Source organism: Oncorhynchus mykiss, chromosome 5 (genome assembly GCF_013265735.2).
Source record: "Oncorhynchus mykiss isolate Arlee chromosome 5, USDA_OmykA_1.1, whole genome shotgun sequence".
Lineage (NCBI taxonomy): Eukaryota > Metazoa > Chordata > Actinopteri > Salmoniformes > Salmonidae > Oncorhynchus > Oncorhynchus mykiss.
The window spans coordinates 39,021,902-39,041,399 of NC_048569.1; the positions used below are offsets into that span (position 1 = coordinate 39,021,902).

Here is a 19,498-nt window from a genome sequence, read left to right on the forward strand (position 1 = left end):
ATTGACAATGTAACATTAGACTAATATTAGTTTACTGCTGTTTGGAAGATGAAGAAACAAACTGAACCTGACTATGACAGGTTTGTTTATTTGTTACTGGTGTGGTGGGGTAGGTAGTTGATAGGCTAGTAAAAAGTGGAAGTGGAACCACTCCGATTCAGCTGCATTTTGGACTCCCTGATCCAACCAAGCTGAGGAAATCTGAAAATGTCAAAGCCTGGATTTCTGTATTTTACAGACAACTTATGGCACGGAATACAAACTTTTGAATATTACACACACATCTTCTAACAGAGGTTTCCAGCTGTCATTTCGTAAGGCCTACATTTTCTGTCCGTCCATAAAAATGGAGCGCAGTATGGAATCGCTGGAATAATGAAAGACACGACAGTCAGATTCTCAAAGTGTGAATGATTATTATTATTACTGGAATAGGCTGGATGGCTTGTAATTATTATCAGAGCCATATCCCAGTCGGCCTCTCCACTAAAACATCATTAAAATGGCTTTTAGACACCCTTTTTTACTCTCTTAAACCTCTGCAGTTTGCATGAAAAGTTACGAATCTGCAGTATGGAAATATCCTAGGCTTCCTAAACAGAATGCCGGTTTGGTGTTTGCTCAGTCAAGACAGGTGTGTAAGCCTACTGCCCAGATTAAATGATGCTTTTCTCTCATGCTACTCCTTACAGACATATAGTTTTTGACTTCATTAATGATAAATTATTGCGTTGTTTTAAAGCAAATTGTCAATGAAAGTGTAGAGACACATGGATCTCTATATGTGATCCGTTTCCTCCTAGTGGTTTTGTGGCTCTTATGGCCTCTTGGCTGACTATAGATGGATCTGGACCCCTCTTATGGCCTCTTGGCTGACTATAGATGGATTTGGACCCCTCTTATGGCCCCTTGGATGAGGAAGGAAAAAGCTCCAGGGTTGTTGTGAGGAAGGAAAAGCTCCATGGTTCTCTGTGTTGCATCATCATTCTCTACAGTCAGGTCCACTGGGTGTTCTCTGCAGCCAGCCGCAGCCCTCTGTTCCCACCTAGGGGAGAGGAACAGGTGTGTGTCGAGAGGGGGAGGTGGAAGGGGGGACAGGTGCACAGTGGGTCTTAGTGGGACTCCTGACCACCTAGGCTAATTGTTTTTGAGCCACCCTAAGTCTTTCCCTGACAAACATGCCAAGAAATGACTGGTATATATGTAGGTAGGCTATAGGCCCACCAAGCTTGCAATTAGGCTAGATATGACCATTTCCATGGTTACTGCAAGTTTATATGGGTAGCATCTCACAATAAAGTCATTTCAATCTGTCACTCCATGTGTGGACCATGATGCGATAAGACACATAGCAGGCCTCAATCCCAAATGAACGGAACAGACTGGCAACATCTGGAAAATAAGCTAAAGAATTTTACTGAAATTAATTAGCTTAATGATTATTTGCACAGCTTGATTTTAGTTCAAGTAAGTTATTGCTGTGATATGAGGACTCCAGTTCTCAACCGTGGGCATTTGAAGGTCTGTCTATTGACACTATTGTTTTGCATTGTAAAAATAGGGCCTAGGCCAGGGATGGATAACTGGTGGCCCCTCTTTTGTAGGCCCATGGATAAATTCCCCTACCCCCCCCCCCCCCCCCCCCCCCCACACACACAAATATATTTGTGTACATTACCGGTCAAAGGTTTTAGAACACCTACTCATTCAAGGGTTTTTCTTTATTTTTACTATTTTCTACATTGTAGAATAATAGTGAAGACATCAAAACTATGAAATAACACATGGAATCATGTAGTAACCAAAAAAGTGTTAAGCAAATATGTGATATTCTTCAAATAGCCACCTGTTGCTATTTAACACTTTGTTGTGTTTACTACATGATTCCATGTGTTATTTCATAGTTTCATAGTATTTCATAGTCTTCACTATTATTCTACAAGGTAGAAAATAGTATAAATAAAGAAAATCCCTTGAATGAGTAGGTCTGTCCAAACTTGACTCATTTGAGAGTTAGAATAGTAGAATATACAAGGTGCCATTTTTAAATGTTGTGCATCAGCAGTTTTTATCTTGTCGGTCACTGACAGTCACTCAAATTAGACCATGTCCAAAAAAAAAATTTGATTGGTAAGTTAGTCTAGCAGCCAGCTATCTTAACTTGTAGCAAGCATGGTCGAATTACTGACCCGGGCCCCCATTGATTTGTTAGGAACTCTCACTCAGATGTCATATTAAGAACTGCAAATATTCGCTCCACCCCATGGCAAAATGTGTAGAATTGCAGCAAACCTGCATTAAAACGGTAACATTTTCTCTACTCCCCATGGAAAAAAAATTGTAGAATAGCAGGAAATGAACTCTGAAACTTCACTTCGCTGTCAAGAGGGGGGCCACTAACATGCTTTGCTCCCAAGTTGGGAGAAGCCCCCAACAAAATGTTCCTTAAAAGGCTAGCGCCGCATGTATGGATGTGGGTATGTAGACCCGCGAGCCACTGCAGATTTTTTGTGGCCCCCACCCCCATCAAAGATGCCCATCCCTGGTCTAGGCCTATAGCCTATTATAACGCAATAATGGCATACACACCTCTGTCCACAGAGGACAGGATGTCAGAAATGGTAGTTACCACTTACCTGAAGTCAGGTGTTGGGTGGGCAACGATAGAACCATGCCACCTGTTCACTGGATCCTGTTCCATTTCCAATCACTTAAAGAGCCGCTGATTCATTTGATTATTCATCCATCCATTTTCATGGCTTAGCAGCATCAACTGGGGTTTTTGCTGTGCTATTTGCACGCACAGCAGCCTGTGTACACTGTTTTTACATTGCAAGGTGTACTTTATCACTAACCTCAACCCTGTTCCATAGTTGTGAAGGAAATTGGTTAATGCTGCAGCTTCAGACAGTGTTTTTATCACTGCCAGCCTAACATGGCCACAGGTCTAACATGATGGAGACAGGAAGGAAATGAGATCAATACAAAGGAGACGTGCCTCTTTATTTGGGCTTGTGTTTCTTTCACAGTGTTACAACTCCTCTCTAAAGCATGTTGTTTCTGGACATTCATCAGTACATTTTAGGTTGAGGACAATCCACTTGCTACCAGTCTCATGCTCACAATGGATATCCCAGGCATTAACAGCATTTTAGACTTTAAACATATTTTGTTTTGATCATGCCATTAAAGTTGCCCATATTATTGACTGTGGTAATGTGGTGAGATAACATTATAGATCTCGTTCTGATCGTCTGATGTCATAAGTCCTGTTCCCCCTATTTCCCCAGCTGTCAGTCATATGGGGAGGAGGAAGGACCCGGGGGAGGGTGAAGGAGAGGCAAGGCGAGTGCTGCCCTCCTCTCTGGCCTTTGTTCTTGCGTGGGCTTGTAGCGCTTGCAGTTGTTCAGTTGAGCACAGCGCTTAAGTGGGCCACAGGGGAGCGAGAGCAAGGGGGGGGGGGGGGTGCTGCAGGAGTGAGGTAGGTGCCCTGTTTACATCCAGAAAGTCAATCCTCTCCTCATCTCCTAATCATCAGGGGCAGGCTGCAGGGAGCAGGTGGATTTGGTGTAGTAGAGGCCGATAGGGCCTCTCCTACTGCAGAGTGCATGGAGCAGAAGAAAAATGGTACCTGTAGAGACTAAAAAGAGAAAGCATGTCAGCAGCATTTCCCTGGCACAAAGACTGGCACAATTTACCGTATAACCACGTAACTGATGGTTATAAAAGAACTGACGACGGGATGGCCAGGCATTTGTGCAGTGGAATCCATTTTTGAGGTGACGTGGACTCTTAACAATGTGAATAAACTTTGTTGCTCAAGCTAAGTGTTGTAGCAAACGAGTCTTCGGTTGCCTAGGTGACGCCCGCATGCCTGCAGCAGCAGCACACATTGAAATATAGTTGATGGTCCCAGTCGGTATTCACGCCAACAAATTGGGGGAAACCAACATTATTTTCTATTGACCCCCATTGTAAAAGAGGTAACTTCGTCATACATTTTTTTTGTTATACAGAAATAACAAAACATGCCGAAAAGCTGCTGTGTTAGTTAATGTACATGTAACCGTGTCAGAAATCATGACCTCTGGTTCGCAGTGCTCCCACGTAGGAAAATAGAGCCTGTGAGTTCTGTGTGGGGGATGCGGTGTCCGAGGAGTCTACACGTACTGTAGATATGTGTGTGGGAAACATTAAATCACAGGTAAGACATAGCTTGTTTAGTACAGTCCCTTTGTAACTCCACTCACTACTTGCAGCTGAGCTGTATAGTCCGTTTGTTTGTGTTGTTAGTCTTGGCAAGTGTAATGTTGAGCTAGCGCTCAAGTGGCTGCTAGGGAGCAGGCAATGTTGAAAATGAATCTCTAGACATGTTATATTTTTCTTAAATGTAATTTTGTAATCGACTAAAACAAGCAGACAACAAGTACTGCATTTAAAAAAGTTAATGGGGTAGCCTATTGTGGGTAACCACAGGTTGTTTTCCCCACAGGCGGGATGGGTCGCGACGTTCTATCTAATACCAACTGGGTCTATAGAAGAGGCTTGGAACCTCTAACCCTGGCAATAGATGCAGTACAGAGGTCAAACGAACTCGACCAAAACAATGGAATTGCCATGGAAACGCGCGGAGGAAAGGGCGGTGTGGGAAAGATCCTTAGTCTCATCATTGCCATCCAGCAAAATTAGGCTACATTTAGTCTATTGTTTAAATGTGTATTTCACACTATGTTGAGGTAACAATCTGAGTCTAATGCTTGTATGGATGTCAACCCCAACACATGTTCATGTCATCATTACTAATCAACTGCATTACAGTTAAAAATGACTCACTTCTACCACTGTTGCTAACCAGCTTATACATTTGGCATTTTTAGCAGTCACTTCTTCTAAACCTGAAAATAGACTTGTTGAAGTTCTACATGTTATGCAGTGGAAAACATCTCAATATATAAAAATTGTGCGCCTGTTACAATACATCAATCATGACGGATTTGACGAAATCCACTTTGTCAGATCAGTTGAATGTGAGCCAATCTGGTCAATGGAACTATCTGTGTTCCATTGACTCCTTTACGGCATCTACAGTATTTGACTGGTGAACTCATGGATACACTCTCAATGGCTGCCTGGTATTGGGATGCAATAATGTAGAATGTTAATTCAAATAACTGATGTGGCTCATTCAATGGAATGTATTTTTTGTCATGTCGGTTGAGTTGAATCAACAAATCACAGCACATATTGATGGGTACACTTCTTCTTTTTACTTCCTGCTTTGCTCCTATGAGTACACTCTCAATGGCGGCCAGTCCACCCATTTTGCCATCATTGACCTTGAATGGGTATGCCCGTTCTATTCATTCTATATCTATGGCATCACAAACAGTCAGCAGCAGAGGAGAGGAGAACATGTGCAAATAGGCAATAACAGTCATCCAAAATTCCATGACCGTCCCAGGCCTACCTGGCACTGGTTGTCACTGTCATGTTAGTTTCTGTCGTCTGCTGCCTTCCTACTAGCATTGCCCTGTGATCAGGTACATGGGCTTTTGGAGCTTTTTAGACCATGTTGTCACGCTACCAGCAGAACATATGCAATTTGCTGAGCGACATTAAAAGGCCATATCAGATGGAACGATAAGTGTCTTGAATCATGCAGGATTTTTTTTATCTTCAATGGATGCTGAGAGCTCTTCAGGATTGTTTAAGTCTTTCTGTCTTTGGTTTTATCAAATGGTAGGCTAATACATTATAGAAACAAGGGGAACACTTTTCTTAAACCCCTGCTGCACCATCAAAGTATAGACTATGTTCCTTCAACTGAGCGGTTTCAGTTTGAAAGTCCTGACTGATGGCAGAACAGGAGCGGAATGGTCTGACTGACTGGTCTCTGGTTCTTTCTGTGAACAGCATGGAGAACCACCTGTCTGAATCGGTGCTCAACTGTTTTAGTGTTTTAACAATACAGGATGGAAGAAAATACTATTCAATTCAATGCAGCCTCCTGAGTTAAAAGGAAATTACGCTGATTGACACCCTGTTCATGCACTATACTGTGCTGTACTATCATGCACTATACTGTGCTGTACTATCATGCACTATACTTTGCTGTACTATCATGCACTATACTGTGCTGTACTATCATGCACTATACTGTGCTGTACTATCATGCACTATACTGTGCTGTACTATCATGCACTATACTGTGCTGTACTATCATGCACTATACTGCGCTGTACTATCATGCACTATGAAGGGAGAAATGCATCTGAACACAACCTCTGGTATATCACTGAAGATAGAGAGGATGAGTAGTAGGGTGGAGAGAAGAGGGGGTGGAGGAGGACAGGCAGACCCCGGAGAGATCCAGGGCTCTTAGGAGACAGGTTAATTAACCAGGAGAGGCTTGGTCATGGAAACTAAGTTCAGCAGATGAGGGGGAGTGTGTGGGGGGTCACCGTGGAGGACAGAGCAAGAGGAGGAGAGGTGGCTGTTCTATGATTAGCCTACATGCTGCTTTACTGTGAATGTCTCCCTCTGCCCAAGTCCTCATCTCACCGTAGCTTTGTGTGTTCAGGGTTGGGTCGTTAGTCAATAAAGATGGATTCTAAATCTCTGACACCAGCTACATTTTTGGACACCTATGCATGTGTTCCAATGCCGAGGTGTGAGAACAAAGTAAAAACCGTGGTTTGACAAATACGACCACATTTTCACAAAATTAGCCTAAATGTGTTTGGCAAGAATTAATCAACAAATGTCTGAATGATAAAAAATCGTTGGAAGATGTGAAGGGAACAGATTTGTGAGAGCAGAGGGAGAAAGATAAGCTCATTAGGGCTGTTAAATATTAACTGTTTTTTTATTGCTGTGAACACGGAGACAGGAGACGAGCTCTCTGCTCGGACCACTGACTCATACACTACCCTGAGTACATTCAGTACTGCTGGCCACAGCTGCCTGTTCTAGCAGCACAGCAGTCAGAATTACAACGGTGCAGTCAATGTGATGAGTTGCTTAAGCACTGACTCTCAAATGGACAGTTATTGTACACACAGAGTCGGTATTCTTATTCATATTATTCCACAGAATAATGATGATATGGTATTGTGACTGTATTAGTACATGTTGTGCATAGATGATTGGTTGAGAGAAGCTTCTTCCCAGGAACCAAATCATCTAATCAAATGACAATTTTATTTGTCACATGAATACAACAGGTGTAGTGATGAATACAACCGTGAAATGCTTACTTACCGTTAACCGTTAACCAACAATGCAGTTCAAGAAAGAGGTTAAGAAGATATTTACAAATAAACTAAAGTAAAAATAGTAAAATAAAAAAAGTAACACAATAAAAATAACAATAATGAGTCTATATACAAGGGGTTCCAGTACCGAGTCAATGTGCAGGTTAGAAGAGTTATTTTGTAAATGTAGGTAGGGGTAAAGTGACTATGCATAGGTAATAAGCAGCGAGTAGCAGCAGTGTGAAGACAAAGGGAGGTGGGGGCGTGTCAATGTAAATAGTCCTGGTGGCCATTTTGATTAATTGTTCAGCAGGCTTAAGGCTTGGGGGTAGAAGCTGTTAAGTAGCCTTTTGGTCCTAGACTTGGCGCACTGTTACGGCTTGCCGTGTGGTAGCAGAGAGAACAGTCTATAACTTGGGTGACTGGAGTCTTTGACAATTTAATGGGCTTTCCTCTAACACCGCCTAGTACATAGAGTTGAAGTCAGAAGTTTACATACACCTTATACATTTATACAGCCAAATACATTTAAACTCAGTTTTTCACAATTCCTGACATTTAGTCCCTAGTAAAAATGCCATGTCTTAGGTCAGTTAGAATCACCACTTTATTTTAAGAATGTGAAATGTCAGAATAATAGTAGAGAGAATGATTTATTTCAGCTTTTATTTCTTTCATCACATTCCCAGTGGGTCAGAAGTTTACATACACTCAATTAGTATTTGGTAGCATTGCCTTTAAATTATTTCACTTGGGTCAAACATTTTGGGTAGCCTTCCACAAGCTTCCCACAATAATTTGGGTGAATCTTGGCCCATTCCTCCTGACAGAGTTGGTGTAACTAAGTCAGATTTGTAGGCCTCCTTGCTTGCACACGCTTTTTCAGTTCTGCCTACACATTTTCTATAGGATTGAGGTCAGGGCTTTGTGATGGCCTTGACTTTGTTGTCCTTAAGCTATTTTGCCACAACTTTGGAAGTATGCCTGGGGTCATTGTCCATTTGGAAGACCATTTGCGACCAAGATTTAACTTCCTGACTGAATTCTTGAAATGTTGCTTTAATATATCCACGTAATTTTCCATCCTCGTGATGCCATTTATTTTGTGAAGTGCACCAAGTCCCTCTTGCAGCAAAGCCCCCCCACAACATGACGCTGCCACCCCTGTGCTTCATGGTTGAGATAGTGTTATTCAGCTTGCAAGCCTCCCCCTTTTTCCTCCAAACATAAAGATGGTCATTATGGCCAAACAGTTCTATTTTTGTTTCATCAGACCAGAGGACATTTCTCCAAAAAGTACGATCTTTGTCCCCATGTGCAGTTGCAAACCGTAGTCTGGCTTTTTTATGGCGGTTTTGGAGCAGTGGCTTCTTCCTTGCTGAGTGGCCTTTCAGGTTATGTCGATATAGGACTCGTTGTACTGTGGATATGGATACTTTTGTACCTGTTTCCTCCAGCATCTTCACAAAGTCCTTTGCTGTTGCTCTGGGATTGATTTGCACTTTTCGCACCAAGGTACATTCATCTCTAGGAGACAGAATGCGTCTCCTTCCTGAGCGGTATGACGGCTGCGTGGTCCCATGGTGTTTATACTTGCGTACTATTGTTTGTACAGATGAACCTGGTACCGTCAGGCATTTGGAAATTGCTCCCAAGGATGAACCAGACTTGTGGAGGTCTGCAATTTTTTTTCTGAGGTCTTTGCTGATTTCTTTTGATTTTGCCATGATGTCAAGCAAAGAGGCACTGAGTTTGAAGATAGGCCTTGAAATACATCCACAAGTACACCTCCAATTGACTCAAATGATGTAAATTAGCCTATCAGAAGCTTCTAAAGCCATGACACCAATTTGTGGAATTTTCCAAGCTGTTTAAAGGCACAGTCAACTTAGTGTATGTAAACCTCTGACCCACTGGAATTGTGATACAGTGAATTATAAGTGAAATAATCTGTCTGTAAACAATTGTTGGGAAAATGACTTGTGTCATGCACAAAGTGATGTCCTAACTAGAGGTCGACCGATTATGATTTTTCAACGTCGATACTGATTATTGGAGGACCAAAAGAGGCGATACCAATTAATCAGCCAATTTTTATTTATTAATAAATGACAATTACAACAATACTGAATTAACACTTATTTTAACTTAATATAATACATCATTAAAATCAATTTAGCCTCAAGTAAATAATGAAACATGTTCAATTTAGTTTAAATAATGCAAAAACAAAGTGTTGAAGAAAGTAAAAGTGCAATATGTGCTATGTAAGAAAGCTAACGTTTCAGTTCCTTGCTCAGAACATGAGAACATATGAAAGCTGGTGGTTCCTTTTAACATGAGTCTTCAATATTCCCAGGTAAGAAGTTTTAGGTTGTAGTTATTATAGGAATTATAGGACTATTTCCCTCTATACCATTTGTATTTCATTAACCTTTGACTATTGGATGTTCTTATAGGCCCTTTAGTATTGCCAGTGTAACAGTATAGCTTCCGTCCCTCTCCTCGCTCCTCCCTGGGCTCGAACCAGCACAAGGACAACAGCCACCCTCAAAGCAGCGTTACCCATGCAGAGCAAGGGGAACAACTACTAGAAGGCTCAGAGCGAGTGACGTTTGAAACGCTATTAGCGCGCGCTAACTATCTAGCCATTTCATTTCGGTTACACCAGCCTCATCTTGGGAGTTGATAGGCTTGAAGTCATAAACAGTGCAATGCTTGACGCACAACGAAGAGCTGCTGGGAAAACGCAAAGAAAGTGCTGTTTGAATGAATGATTTACGCGGCTGCTTCTGCCTACCACCGCTCAGTCAGATACTTAGATACTTGTATGCTTGTATGCTCAGTCAGATTATATGCAACGCAGGACACGCTAGATAATATCTAGTAATATCATCAACCACGTGTAGTTAACTAGTGATTATGATTGATTGTGTTTTTATAAGATAAGTTTAATGCTAGCTAGCAACTTAACTTTGCTTACTGTATTCACGTAACAGGCCTTGTGGAGTGCAATGAGAGAGAGAGGCAGGTCGTTATTGCGTTGGACTAGTTAACTGTACGGTTGCAAGATTGGATCCCCCGAGCTGACAACGTGAAAATCTGTCGTTCTGCCCCTGAACGAGGCAGTTAACCCACCGTTCCTAGGCCGTCATTGAAAATAAGAATAGTTTATTAACTGACTTCCCTAGTTAAATAAAGGTATAAAATAATAACAATAAAAATTGGCGGCCAAAAATACTGATTTCCAATTGTTATGAAAACTTGAAATCGGCCCTAATTTATCGGCCATTCCGATTTAATCGGTCGATAGTCCTAACCGACTTACCAAAACTATAGTTTGTTAACAATACATTTTTGGACTGGTTGAAAACTAGTTTTAATGACTCCAACCTAAGTGTATGTAAACTTCCGACTTCAACTGTAGGTCCTGGATGGTAGGAAGCTCGGCCCCAGTGATGTATTTGGCCGTACGCACTACCCGCTGTAGGGCCTTATGCCGAGCAGTTTCCATACTAGGCAGGGATGCAACCGGTCCGGATGCTCTCGATGGTGCAGCTGTAGATCTTTTAGAGGATCTGGGGACCCATGCCAAATCTTTTCAGGTTCCTGTGGGGGAAAAGGTTTTGTCGTACCATCTTCACGACTGTCTTGGTGTGTTTGGACCATGATAGTTCGTTGGTAATGTGGACACCAAGGAACTTGAAACTCTCGACCCGCTCCACTACAGCCCCTGTTCATTCGTCAACATGGGTACAGTAATACCATAGATATAATCTAGAATTCATGTCTCTGTGAGTGATATTGATTTTATACTCCCAGACCCAGATACTCCTTAGTTAGCACTTCAATTGTCCTGGTACTGTGCATCTAAACCAAATTGAGACAAAGGTTTCTTGTGGAGTTCTTTGCAGTGGACTTTGTTCTGCCACTTTGGCGCCAGGCCAGAGAAGAGCTTGTGGTTCTCTATAGTCCGTCTATCAATGTGCTCCCCTCCATCGATGGCTCTGGTGGTACCCAGTTGACCAATGTGTCCTCTCTCTCCTGCAGGCGCCATGCAGACCCCTGAGGCAGGCGCTGACTCCGCCTCCACTGTCCCTCTCCAGAACGCCGTGCCTGTGCAGCCCGCAGGCTCCGCCCAGCAGGTGACCTCTCAGGTGCCTGTCCAGCAGCAGGTAAACGGCTGTGTGTGTGTTTGTGTGTGTGTGTTTCATTTGCATGTGTTTGATTTGTGTGTCGTTTCTAACTTGTTGCCCTACGGTTGCAGACCCAGACTGTTCAACAGGTTCAGCATGTATACCCAGCACAGGTGCAGTATGTGGAGGAGAACAGTGGCGTCTACACCAACGGAACCATGTGAGTGTTTAGTGTTGCTCAACCACCGCTGCCTTTGTCACTTACTCTGCAGTGGCACTATACAGTGGCTTTATCGTCTTCTCTGTAGTCAACGGCAACAGCTAAAGTCACTTCACAGCAGTAGTTCTGCCACACACACATGGCGGGTGCGGAGGGTGTAAGTAACAGCACAGTGAAGTACTGTGTGATTGTGTGCAGTCACCTGGAGATGACCAGGAGTATGAATAAGTGCTGCACACTCCTTGGCTCGGGGGACAAGGTTATGTACACACTCCACAGGCTGGGGCTGTCCCATAGTGAGTGACACACAGTCACAAATCGACCGACAGCAGTCTCTGATGGAGGGGTAAGGCCTGGCTACTAATCAGGACAGAAGAAGTGAGCTGAGCACACACCCACTTACTATTTGAGTCTGTTAACCGTGTGTTAGTACCAGCTGCTTGTCCCCTCCACAGTTCTATTGGGTATAGAAGTAGATTCACTACACACCAAAAGAGTAGATGAGAAAGGGGCAGGAGGTATTTCTTACCGTTCAGATGATTTGTCATTCCGGTGCCCTAAACTTTCCTCCATAACCTGGTATTTCTCCAGAGTTTCGGCATATGTTTTATACACTCCTCTACAGATTTATTTAGACAGTGACGTTTTTAATTTGGCTTTGGATTTGAGATCAAATGTTTTATGAGGCGAGAGAACAGAAATAGGACAGCATTCTGGTAAATAAACTTAAATTGACGTTTTTATTACTGCACTAAAAATATGTCAATTTAAGTTTATTTGCCAGAGCGCTGTCTGATTTCTGTTCTTTGGATTATATACAAGAGAGTACAGAATGTCACCTTTTTATTTGAGGGTATTTTATTACATATCTGTTTCACCGTTTAGAAATGAAAGCACTTTATGTATCTTGGCCCCAATTGTAAAGTATGTGGACAAATTCACTTATAATGTATTTCATTTTGTCAAGTTTAGTATTTGGTCCCATATTCCTAGCACACAAACACTGTGTCAAGCTTGCTACTCTACAAACTTGTTGGATTCATTTGCAGTTTGTTTGTTGTGTTTCGGATTATGTTGTGCCCAATAGAAATTCATGGTAAATAACGTATTGTCTCATTTTGGAGTCACTTTTATTGTCAATCATTATATAATATATTTCTGAACACGTCTACATTAATGTGGATGCTACCATTACGAATAATCACGAATGAATCGTGACCAATGAGCGAAAAAGTTAGAGGCATTATTATCACATATGACACAATACATTATTTACCATTCATTTCTATTTGGCATAACATAATCCAAAACATAACCCAAATGAATCCAGCAAATTTGTAGTCACAAGCTTGATGTAGTCGTTGCGTGCTAGGAATATGGGGCCAAATTATTTCTGCATGGTATACCGAAACTTCGGTACCTTTTTGATACTAGAATATGAAAAACATTTTGGTACTCAAATGTTTGTTTCTTTCAGCACTTCTGTCAAATGTGTCTCACTTCGTCTACTGATTGAGAGAGGATCAAGTCTGTTTATCAGCGAGTCAATGTCTCTTTTGTAGCGCGAGTGCACTGTGCCTGCTCCAATTACTCATTGCTAGCTCTAGCCTGAACCACTACTCTCACTGGGAGTCTGGGCTGCGTAACATTAGCTTCCCACTCATGCTTCATGGAAGCTAACACACAGTTTCAACACAATGTTGAAACTGTTAATTACTGTTTGCAAAACTATGTCTGTTACAGGCTAGAATGCTTTACAATGCAAGAAGAAACTGTTAGCTTCCAGTTTTGTAGGCTAACTTTTCTTGCTAGCTTACAGCTGAAGCTAACATCAATTTACTACCCTAGTACTTTTTTGTGCAAACCATAATGCAAAATATGCCGATTGTCGCCACAAACTTTATTAATTCAGTTCAGAGCAACTGACTGTGTGTGTGAATTACTTCTTTACTGGGTCTTAAGAGACAGCGCACACCTTTTTAAATAAAATAAGAGATTGCTTCTTTTATGCAAATCTTGTTCAGCCGTATAATAAAATAAGTCCCAAATGGAAGGGAAGCTAATCATTTTTTTCCTCTGTAGCCCCATGTAAGCAGCCAAATCAAGCTCAGTATCTCAATGCATGTGCACACTCCTATTGAATATGCATTTCCCATATTGAATATGCACTCCTATTGAATATGCATAAAGTGCATTCATTTCTTAGCGGTAAAACAGATATGTATGAAAATATCCCAAATTTATATGTAGGGGAATGTATATAAAGGTCTGAGAGAGAGAATATGTTTCTGGTCCACAACACCTGTTGTGTCAAGGCACTGAAGGGTGTCATTATATCAGAGGCCAAGGTAATGGTCTGAGTCACTGCAGAGGAAAACGACAATCACACAAATCTCTGTCGGCACGGCGACTCCTCAGGTGATTTGTGTAACTATGGAAACTCCACTTTCATTAACACAGGAATATTGCCTTCCCGTGAAGGCTCAGAATGGCACCGCTAATTCACATCAAATAGGCACTCTAGCACCATTCAAACTTTCCTTTATGTAAAAGGAAATTATCCTGACCTATCACTCCTGTGGGGGGGGGGGGGAAATTCCTAACTTTTCCCTCCATTGTTTTTGCCCAGACGGACGTACTCGTACTCCGAGCCCCAGGTGTACAGCCAGAACAGTGGAGGGAGCTACTTTGACACGCAGGGCAGCTCGTCTGAGGTGTCTACAGTGGTGTCGTCCCATGGCATGGCCAACAATGGAGGGGGGAACGGGGGTCTGACCATGGGTCTGGCCGGGGGGCAGATCATCAGCAGCTCTGGAGCCTACCTCATCGGGGGCAACTCCATGGACAACTCTGCCCCCCACCCAGCCACCCAGACTACCCGAGCCTCCCCGTCCACTGTGAGTGTACGGCCCCCCTTTACTTACTCTTCTCGTCCTGTCTGTCTGTCTGTCTGTCAGGCCACTCTCTCCTGCCTGTCATAATGCATATCTGAAGCCTTTCTTCAGTAACTATAGTACCACTTAGCTACTTTATGTCAGTGTCTGAGAATGTGTTATTTAGTCCAGTCTCGCTCTGTCCTGTCCTGTGGTCTTCTCAGCTAGTTCTTTCTATAGGTATCTACCCTTCCAGTGCTGTAAATTGGAATTTCCTCTCGTGCTGGGTTTTAACTAAAGATTAAAATAAATATTAAATCATATTTGTTAGTACTGCTTTACTGTGTTGTGAAGCTTTTAAGACAAAACACAATGGGTGTGTTTGAGCAGTAAGCGTAACGAAGGCTACCGTAGAGGGAAGTCGGCGAGTGAAGTCAGGGAGTTGCATCTTCGACAGCCGAAACTCTGTAGGGGTTTTCCAACAGCAAGGCTCAGACCAACATGGCAGTATCAACAAAGCTGCTGTTATTTCTAAATGTCACAAAACTTTATACCCCCATATCACACACTCACAAACTGAAAACATAACGGGGCCATACTTGCGAACATTAGAAACAGTTTAAATGTAAACAATTTCTCAGTCTAAAATTGTTCATCAGCCAGTTAAAATCGTCGATTTTGATACAACACTACATTGTAGCTAGTCCCATCAGATAATCTGGCACACGTTAGCCCTATGCTAACCTCACCAGATGACCGTGATTATTTCCTGTCAAAGACCTTAGACTTTATATCCACCAACCCAAAAAAATCTACCCTGGCCACCAGAGGGATATTTTAAACCTTAAAATTCAAGATTCACTTTTGTTCCATTGGTCTGTAACAAAATGTTTTGTGCCAATATTGCATCGAGGCATCCTTGACTAGACTACTAGCTATTAGTACTAACGTTAGACAAAATGTTCACGTTTTCGCATATATTTGACACACATTCATGTTCTTTCACAGCAATAAAGATGTAAGAGGATTGTACAACATGTACGTTGTATATTCGCAAATTGTAATTTTTTTTTTTTTTAAAATAGAAAAAATTTAATTAAAACTCTGACGCTCACGGTCTTGTCAAATTCCCTACATGACCAAAAGTATGTGGACAGCTGCTCGTCAAACATCTCATTCTAAAATCATGGGTATTAAAATGGAGTCAGTCCCGACCTTTGCTGTAATAACAGCCTCCACTCTTCTGGAAAGGCATTCCACTAGATGTTGGAACATTGCTGCGGGGACTTGCTTCCATTCAGCAACAAGAGCGTTCGTGAGGTCGGGCAGTGATCTTGTGCGATTAGGCCTGGCTCGCAGTCGGTGTTTGAATTCATCCCAAAGGTGTTCGATGGGGTTGAGGTCAACGTCTGTGCATGCCAGTCAAGTTTTTCCTCACCGATCTCGACAAACCATTTCTGTATGGACCTCGCTTTGTGCATGGGGGCATTGTCATGCTGAAACAAGGAACTAAGGGGCCTAGAACTAAGGAGCCTAGCCCAAACCATTATTCCTCATCCACCAAACTTTACAGTTGGCACTATGCATTGGGGCAGGTAGTGTTCTCCTGGCATCCGCCAAACCCAGATTGGTCCGTCGGACTGCCAGATGGTGAAGCGTGATTCATCACTCCTGAGAACACGTTTCCACTGCTCCAGAGTCCAATGACGGCAAGCTTTACATCACTCCAGCCGACGCTTGGCATTGCGCATTTGTGATCTTAGGGTTGTGTGTGGCTGCTCGACCAGGGAAACACATTTCAGGAAGCTCCAGATTAACAGTTATTTTGCTGACATTGCTTCCAGAGGCAGTTTGGAACTCGGTAGGGAGTTGCAACTGAGGACAAACTATTTTTACGCACTCGGCGGTCCCATTCTTTGAGCTTGTGTGGCCTACCACTTCGCAGCTGAGCCGTTTTTGCTCCTAGACATTTCACAGCACTTACAGTTGACTGGGGCAGCTTTAGCAGGGTAGAAATTTTACAAACAGACTTGTTGGAAAGGTGGCATCCTATGATGGTGCCACGTTGAAAATCACTGAGCTCTTCAGTAAGATCATTCTACTGCCAATATTGCCTAAGGAGATTGCATGGCTGTGTGCTCGATTTTATACACTTGTCATGTTCTAATAAACACATGTCAGCAATCCACCAATTTCAAGGGGTCTCCACATAGTTTTGTGTGTATATACAGTGGGGCAAGAAAGTATTTAGTCAGCCACTAATTGTGCAAGTTCTCCCACTTAAGATGAGAGGCCTGTAATTTTCATCATAGGTACACTTCAACTATTAAAGAAAATCACATTGTAGGAATTTTTATGAATTTATTTGCAAATTATGGTGGAAAATAAGTATTTGGTCAATAACAAAAGTTTATCTCAATACTTTGTTATATGCCCTTTGTTGGCAATTACAGAGATCAAACGTTTTCTGTAAGTCTTCACAAGGTTTTCACACACTGTTGCTGGTATTTTGGCCCATTCCTCCATGCAGATCTCCTCTAGAGCAGTGATGTTTTGGGGCTGTTGTTGGGCAACACGGACTTTCAACTCCCTGCAATGATTTTCTATGGGGTTGAGATCTGGAGACTGGCTAGGCCACTCCAGGACCTTGAAATGCTTCTTACGAAGCCACTCCTTTGTTGCCCTGGCGGTGTGTTTGGGATCATTGTCATGCTGAAAGACCCAGCCACGTTTCATCTTCAATGCCCTTGCTGATGGTAGGCTTTGTTACTTTGGTCCCAGCTCTCTGCAGGTCATTTACTAGGTCCCCCCGTGTGGTTCTGGGATTTTTGCTCACCGTTCTTGTGATCATTTTGACCCCACGGGGGGAGATCTTGCGTGGAGCCCCAGATCGAGGGAGATTATCAGTGGTCTTGTATGTCTTCCATTTCCTAATAATTGCTCCCACAGTTGATTTCTTCAAACCAGGCTGCTTACCTATTGCAGATTCAGTCTTCCCAGCCTGGTGCAGGTCTACAATTTTGTTTCTGGTGTCCTTTGACAGCTCTTTGGTCTTGGCCATAGTGGAGTTTGGAGTGTGACTGTTTGAGGTTGTGGACAGGTGTCTTTTATACTGATAACAAGTCCAAACAGGTGCCATTAATACAGGTAACGAGTGGAGGGCAGAGGAGCCTCTTAAAGAAGAAATTACAGGTCTGTGAGAGCCAGAAATCTTGCTTGTTTGTAGGTGACCAAATACTTATTTTCCACCATAATTTGCAAAAAAATTCATAAACAATCCTACAATGTGATTTTCTGGATTTTTTTTCTCATTTTGTCTGTCATAGTTGAAGTGTACCTATGATGAAAATTACAGGCATCTCTCATCTTTTTAAGTGGGAGAACTTGCACAATTGGTGGCTGACTAAATACTTTTTTGCCCCACTGTATAGTGTAGCTGTAATTTACCCATACTGCTATCATTCATTTGTGGCGTGATCCACTAAGGCAGTAAGCCCAGAGACGGCAAGGTTTTTATTTGAGGAAAAATCGCTCCAATGTTGGTCCTCGAGTCAAATAACGCATATGTGACAAAGTAGATGATTATAAAAACGCATATAAAACATTGTACATGTAAGTATAGCCTACACGTCTATGTAATATAGCCTATATTAGCAAATATTATTTATGTAGCACTGCCAGTAGCTTATGTGTCGTCTGGAAGAGGGACTCCAACAAGAAACCCCTCATAAAATATATTCGTAGTCTTCATTTACAAGGTTTAGCCTGCACAACACACTACCACAATTAGTGTAGGCCTAATATGTAATTTTACATTTGTGCCTCCCCTCCAAGCCATGTGAAGTGAGTGATTTTAGGTTGTTTTGTTATAACTGTGCTTGTAATAGGCTGTTTGGGGAAAAGCTTCTCTGGTGAAAACACGTGATTGGAATGACTAACAGAACATACCATTTAATTTTTGTCATTTGCATCAAACGTAAGGTAAACGACAAGTTGTAGGTTACATTCGTAGAAAGTGTCTCCTCGCCAGACGAGGGCGTAATCGCTATGGGTATCCTCTACTAGGCTTTCACCTCACAGGCCTGGAAGCCGAGGCTTCCCTATGGAATAGTTGACCTGCATGGGGGAAGGTTTGTTCCTGGGTTGTCATGTTCTGTGCTAAGACGAAGACGAAATATGAATCGTCGAAGAGAGAAGTTGATCAACTCGTCTTTCTATCCACGCCTTACACAATCAAGGAGAAACACTTGAGCAACGAGGCAAGCAGAGACATGCTGTAAAATATCTGCTGGCGATGTAAAAGAAGTGCTGTTGAGTTAATACATTTAAATACCGTTTTTTAAAGTTATTTTTCAATGGGATTATTAGCAGTTGTCACTATGACAATGAAGACACCCTGAATGCACGGAATGACCTTGTTACCACCTTATTAGTAGGCCTACAGCGTGCAGTAGGGTGTGTTGATCAGTTGATTGACAGGTGTACTGTAGAACGATAAACATCAAACGTTCCTCTAGTGTGGATGCTTGCAAATGTGGGTTCTTTAAAATAACTTAACACTATTACTGCAATACTGCCATCTGTAGGGTGATAACGAAAGTGCTTGACTCTGTTAAGGACGCTGTTATGGAAAAGCGTTTGTTCACCTCAATCTATGTCAACATTTGTAATTGGCTGATGTAGAACCTGTTCCAGGAAATCATCACTGTCATCTGGTGAGGTTAGCATAGGGCAAAGGGCTACCGTGTGCCAGGTTATCTGATGGAATCAGCCACAATGTATCGTACTGTCATGTAAATTGACTATTTTACTTGGCAGATGTGTATTTTGAGACGGGTCCAACAAAAACAACCTAATGATTGGTTGACACATAGTGCCTCCCACAATGCAAGTGAGAAGCAACTGCAGCGACTTCATCAAAAACTGCATGACCTTTGATCACATCATTTTTGTAAAGTTCGTGCAGTCGACATGCAGTCGCAAGTCTGACAATTTTTTTAGAACTATAATACAACA

General features: G+C 42.3%; 1 protein-coding gene across 2 annotated transcripts in view; it reads left to right on the plus strand.

The window, feature by feature from the left end:
- Window positions 1–19,498, plus strand: part of rfx3 (regulatory factor X, 3 (influences HLA class II expression)) — a 56,463-nt gene that overhangs the window by 13,855 nt on the left and 23,110 nt on the right. Inside the window, exons 2-4 of one of the 2 annotated variants that reach the window (XM_021602769.2) lie at window positions 11,304–11,428; window positions 11,521–11,609; window positions 14,239–14,512. In XM_021602769.2, the coding sequence (XP_021458444.2) occupies window positions 11,309–11,428; window positions 11,521–11,609; window positions 14,239–14,512 (483 nt within the window). In that variant the 5' untranslated portion in view covers window positions 11,304–11,308. The remainder of the gene's footprint in view (window positions 1–11,303; window positions 11,429–11,520; window positions 11,610–14,238; window positions 14,513–19,498) is intronic. The other variant, XM_021602770.2, reaches the window with a different exon arrangement.